The following is a 5,746-nucleotide window of genomic DNA, read 5'->3' on the forward strand; positions in this document are numbered from 1 at the left end:
CATCAAGTGTAGTTTCTTTTTCTTTTTTCAATACAATATTTCAAAAATTTATTAAACTAAAAGAATCATGACTAATGCTGACGTTGCAGGAAGTTGGCCAAGCATCTTTTATCAACAATTGGGAGAGGACAAACGATCTCTACAACTTCACTGCTAGCTATAATTCGAACATGTAGAGTTAAGTTATTGAAGTAAATTCATGATTCAGTCGGAGAGAAACAATGAAATATAACCAATATGTAAAAGGGAAAATCGAGCATTCTCGTCAATTAACATATCATTTCCACTAAAACACAGATAGAAGACAATTGAATAATAAATTCTGTGACAGATGATAAGTTGATAACTTGCTTTCAAAATAAAAAAGCAAAGCCTGGAATCAAAAGAGATGGAGATAACACAACTTTCTTCCATGTAAAATGAAGAAAAATAAGTTTAACGGGATCCACGTCCACGTACTTCGACATAAAAATAGAAAATATATAAGTAATAAAGTACAAGAAGAAAAGTACAGTGGGTTTAATATTTTCAAACTTCCTCAAAGATTTTAGAGCATAACCACATATAAAGTAGCAGGTAAAAATGACTATTCACAAACAAATTTAAATTCTGTCATCCTTGCTTGATAAAAGGCACTTGACCGATTTCCATTGAATTGTCAATATTAGGTTCTTAAAAAGTAGCAGGAAAGAGTGACTATTCAGATACCATTTTTAATTATGCATATGAATATGGTCTATATTGAATAGTTGTAACTTGTAAAATTCTTCTCGTATTGAGATTAATGAAGAGAAAGTTAATTAAGGGTGTAATGATCCATCACATAAGGGAAGGTAATTCTACTTTTGGAGAAGGGCAAAATGGTTAATTAGTTTTTGATGGGTAATTTAGTAATTCAGTTACTCTCTTTTGTATCACTACTTCAAAATACAAAGGGTGTGATATGAGATATTCTGTAAAGTTGTCAAAGTAAAGAATTCATTCTTGCCTTTGTAGCCCACTGTTACCAAATGACCTCTGGTTGTACTAGAATGTTAAATTACTGCACATGTCAAAGTTCTCTGGTATATTCTCTTCCCAGATAACAAAAAACAAATAGTGTAAGAAGATCACTGGACAAAATAAGACTCTTAAATGTGATCCTCATTGAAGAAGCTGAAAATGATCTATGACAATAATTAACGAGTCGGAGATAGTGTTACTACTAGTGAGAAAAATGGAAATAACAAAAAGCGACTCATTTTATAAACGAACACGCAGAAATTAGAATATCAGCCATCTTTATTAGGCATGTAAAAAAGATATCACTGACTTGTCAAATAGTATTCTGAGAGCGTGCAGTAACTGTAGTAGGAGCTTCAACTTTCATTTTCAGATGATTGAATTCTAAAGCCAGAATCGGCTTGGATAGCATCACGGATATGCTGAAATTTCTCTTGGTCCCAGTAGGCACTCTGCCTGGTGATTCCACATTCAAGCTCTGATTTTCAGATGAATTTTCCTTGTTTGCATCCAATGCAAATGGTCCCAAGACTTTTGCTGGTCGCACTGGTCTTACCCTATATATGCGAAGTTAAAAAACACAAATCACTAGCCTTAGCAACGAGTTCTAATCACAGTTAAAGAATGAGAATCACGGCAATGAAAAGGTCGGGCTAAGCAGCATTGACCTGCATTCAATCTGGCAAGAGTACTTGAGGAGATCAGAATTGTACTTTGTCCGTCCGCTGAAATTTCAAGCAAAACTGCTAATTACAAGTCCAAATTTACTTCAAGGGTAAACACACCCTAAGGACCAAGTTAGAAACAATTACCTAAAGTTTGGGAGTGACATTTTGATAAGTGGACCCATCCATCCCTTAGACTCTTGCTGAGGAACTGCCAATTCCAAATGGACATAGAAGCATGATAAAATGGGGTATAACATTTGAGATGAAGTTTCCCAATAACCTACTACAGGTCAAACTGCAGGATTTTGCCAAAGGATCAACACTCCCTACCTTGGCAAGTATATTGGGATGAGCATATTAGGCTACAACGACAAAATGGAGGAATTTATTGCTTATTCTATTGAATGAAGGAAATACCTAGGCACCCAAATGTATGGCCAAGTGGTCAATGAAGTGGGAGGAGATCAATAAAGTCCTAGGTTTCAAATCTCAGCAGAAGGACAAACACTAGGTCATTTTTTCTATTTGTCTAATCCTCAGTTGACGGTGTCTAAAGGAAATACCTAGATATACCAAGTTCTAATTCCGTCTTCACAACTATTGCTATAAGGAAAGTCGCAGGTGATCAACAATTGGATTATGATTTTCATCTATCAAGAAATAATGCAGTCTGTCAACTTAGTTACCAGTGGTATTAAGGTTGATATTGCAGATATTTATTGCTCTCTGCTTCTTGATTTCCGTTACTTCTATGTCCATGCGATTCCTATAGCTAGCAGAAGATGTCCTCAAGCCAACAGTGCTTAGAAAACTACTTGTTCCACTTTTCGGTGTCCGCGGAAGTGCTGTAATTTTCTGCATGCAGGTCAACAAAGTAATTTCTAGTTCAAAACATGTCAACAACAAAAAAAAAAAAAAATAATAATAATAATAATACGCCTCAATCCCAAACAAGTTGGAGTCGGCTATATGAATCCTCACTTTCAGGACATATCCATTTTAACTTTCTGGAAACATCAGCCGAGTAATTGAAAAAATATTCTCTACAACTACATTTTCACCCACCTCAGGTAAAAGTTTATAAAAGCATTTAGAATCCAAGTGCGTACGGAAAAAGGAAATTCATAGCCAATACGGCAGAGAAGAGTCATTGTTTAAGAAGAGTAAGGTAATTTGAAAGCATTTCGTGTAAGTTTTGACTAGGAGAGTTGAACTGCATGATGCTTGATACACAAAAATACGATTCAAGTGTTCAACAACAGAAGACCCAATCTACGAACTCAGTTGTACCTTTGAAAACCTGGCAAGTTGACTTGGAAGACCTACAACCTGTGACACACGAGACATGAATGTGATCATGTTAAAACAATGCAATATATAAGAATCAAATTAGTGATGCAAACTAGATTCTTACTAAGGAAGTCTAGTGACTATCTATCTTTATGTCCAAGTCTTCATTCGAACGAACACATGCTAGAAATCCCTTTTAATCAGATGATTAAAAGAAGTCATTCTTGTTTAATCTAAGGTTAGGAGTATAGATGTATATAAGAAAGTCACCGCTACCCACCTTCCGCCCATGAAGGCATGCCTCATCACTATCCACCAGCACCCTGGCAGCCCATCTATTGTTGACAAAGAATATATTTGTTAGTGTACAAACAAAAATACTTCATACTGAACAAGCAACAGAATATTTTTATAATTTGGTTTAACCATCAGGTTCTCCAAGCCCTCTGGCTTGACTAATCAAGATTCACACAAAGGGGAAGCGCTCCCTACTAGGAGTTTCTCCATTTCCAGGGCTCGAACCCGAGACCTCCCATTAAGAGTGGTGAGATTCATACAGCCCTTCTCCTTGGTGATAGCTCTACAAAAGTAACGGAGAAGCTGTCATTCTAGAAGCGGTAGCTTCCCACCTCCCTCGGGGTCACGATCCGCCATTTTTTCATTTCTTTATCTATATTTTATCAAGTTAAAGAATTCCCGCTCTCCATGTTCTTGAGAAAGTTTCCAACAAGGTTTAGTGGATTATCCATAAAGTTTTCCCATTGTTCACTCGTGACAGCTGAATCATTAGTACTGATCAGTATACTACATAGGCAGTGGTGGAGCTCGAATGAAACTATAAAAGGAAAAACTCCCTCTTCTAAACCGCCAGAGAAGGAAGAAATAGTTAGACACAAGAAGGAAGGTGACCTGCATTTTCAGGGAGGGAAAGAAAGCATCAAAAAGTAAACCATATTTTTGACACCACCAATGATGGGTAAAGAAAGTCAAATTAAGTCCCTGAATTGATTTGGTAGTGGCTGACTGGTAAAGGTCTGGATGTGGTCATGCTGAGTTTTCCCAAAGAAGCAATATACTAGATTTGCATGTGTTCTTCCACATAATTGTTCCATAATGTATTAGTAGTAGTAAGCAGAGGAAGATGCAATAGAGTAAATACTTACGCACAAGATGTAGGTGGATTCCATACTAGTCCTGCAATCACCACCAACTGAACAACTTGCAATAAAATAACACATTTGACTATTAATAAACAAAAAAAAGAAGAGAGAGGTTCTTTTTAACTTGTCTATATGAAATGCATGTTCCTGTACAGAGCAAACAGAAAAAGGTCCCTCTTGCAATTTAGAATGAGATGATTCAACTTTAATAATGCAGACAAATCACTTAGTCTACTAGAACAAATCATTTGATCAAGAGGAGCAACTTATTAAGTATATAAAAAATAAGACAGGGGAAACCTCGTCGAAGAATCCAGCAGGACTGTCATCATAGCTAGCAAGAAAAAACCCACCAAGAGTATATCTGCAAGTACAAAGTACAAAAAATCAGTTTAATTAAGCATAATGGGCATTACTTAATTCTTCAAAATAAACCCACTAAAATGCTTTTCACAGTCTACTGTAGTAAAGAAAAATGGATACCCAAATGCCTCAACTAGTCTGCAGTCTTTAGGAATGAAAGCTCGAGCAGTCTCTGCTTTGACAAGATGAAGCTGGTATAAAGCACTGCAACATTACATTACATTAATAAACACTTTATTAGTACAATTCTTGGCTGATCTAAATCTAAAAGACTGATTGGTGACATAATTGTAAAAACACTTGCCTGCCTTTAAAAATCCAGGGAGGTTCCCCATACGCCAATTGAGTAGAATTTGTGTCTTTGACTTCCATCAGGTCCAAATAGTAGTTAAAGACTGGTATTTCTAAGTGAATAAAATCAGATGCCTCGCAATTAGGATGAAAAATGCAGAAAGATCAACTTGTTTTTGTTTTCAAGCAGAGTAAAATAATGTCAGAGCTACGGAATTGAACAAACAATGTCCCTTCTCAGGAAAGATATTCAGTCAACATGCAGCCAACTTGATTGTGAAAATTAATTACTACTCCTATGAAACAACTGACAATTATCGGGAAAAAGAATACCTCCCCTGTCCAATAGTTAGACGGATCGAAACTCGAAACGAAAAAGAACTAGTACTAGATATATGAAGTATCAAAGGTCAACAACCACCAGCCTTACAAGTAATATAAGACTGTTCATTTGCAGCTGGAACACTATATCTGCAAGTGATAAAATTTTAGTCATTTCTTTTTCTGGATTAAAAGATAAAAGAGCAGGGGAAGCAGTTGGGCAAGCAAATAAAAAATGCAACACTTGAAGGAAGCAGATTGTAAAGCAGCAGATAAGGAACCTGACAGGGACGGAGCTAAGCGTTGAAGGTAGGGGCAAGGGCGGCTCTAGGATAAAAGGCAAAGGCAAGTGAAGCCCCCAAATATTTATGGCCCAAAAAATATAAAGCACTACTATATTATTATATATAATTATTTATAAAAGGATTTTAAATTCTAATGTTTTTTAAAATTTGGTAGAGGTAGGATTGAGTTAGTAGGATAAATTCTTTCTCTCACTAAATTAAATAACAGTAGTATATTTATCATCTTATCAATTCTATTTTCCTTCGTTTATGTATAATCCTTTTTCATGTTTCTCACTATTTTATTTTTTAATTTCAACTCATATTTCTAAATTAGCTATTCCTTTTTGTCACATTTGAGTAATCC

General features: G+C 35.7%; 1 protein-coding gene across 5 annotated transcripts; it reads right to left on the reverse strand.

Moving 5' to 3' along the window:
• Positions 1–1,124: 1,124 nt before the first annotated feature.
• LOC107764508 (protein NEOXANTHIN-DEFICIENT 1) lies at positions 1,125–5,495 on the reverse strand. 5 transcript variants are annotated; one of them, XM_016583090.2, is made up of 12 exons: positions 5,377–5,495; positions 5,108–5,245; positions 4,788–4,878; positions 4,604–4,687; positions 4,421–4,484; positions 4,124–4,170; positions 3,241–3,295; positions 2,961–2,999; positions 2,357–2,525; positions 1,815–1,878; positions 1,671–1,727; positions 1,125–1,559 (listed from the first exon to the last, which is right to left on the reverse strand). In XM_016583090.2, the coding sequence occupies exons 3-12, from the start codon at positions 4,853–4,855 to the stop codon at positions 1,316–1,318; spliced, it is 891 nt and encodes a 296-aa protein (XP_016438576.1). In that variant the 5' UTR covers positions 4,856–4,878; positions 5,108–5,245; positions 5,377–5,495; the 3' UTR covers positions 1,125–1,315. The 5 variants fall into 5 exon arrangements, with proteins under 5 accessions (XP_016438576.1, XP_016438575.1, XP_016438577.1 ...); XM_016583089.2 differs by having other exon boundaries at positions 4,788–4,887; XM_016583091.2 differs by having other exon boundaries at positions 4,788–4,887; positions 5,205–5,245; positions 5,377–5,482.
• Between the last annotated feature and the right edge of the window lie 251 nt (positions 5,496–5,746).

The sequence above is a fragment of the Nicotiana tabacum genome, chromosome 15 (genome assembly GCF_000715075.1).
Source record: "Nicotiana tabacum cultivar K326 chromosome 15, ASM71507v2, whole genome shotgun sequence".
Lineage (NCBI taxonomy): Eukaryota > Viridiplantae > Streptophyta > Magnoliopsida > Solanales > Solanaceae > Nicotiana > Nicotiana tabacum.

Coding starts and splice junctions, on each gene's coding strand:
- LOC107764508 (XM_016583090.2), bottom strand. CDS start 4,855: ATGGAAGTCAAAGACACAAATTCTACTCAATTGGCGTATGGGGAACCT. Junction 4,485..4,603: donor AGACTAGTTGAGGCATTTGG/GTATCCATTTTT, acceptor TTGTACTTGCAG/ATATACTCTTGGTGGGTTTT. Junction 1,879..2,356: donor TATCAACCTTAATACCACTG/GTAACTAAGTTG, acceptor TGGAATTGGCAG/TTCCTCAGCAAGAGTCTAAG.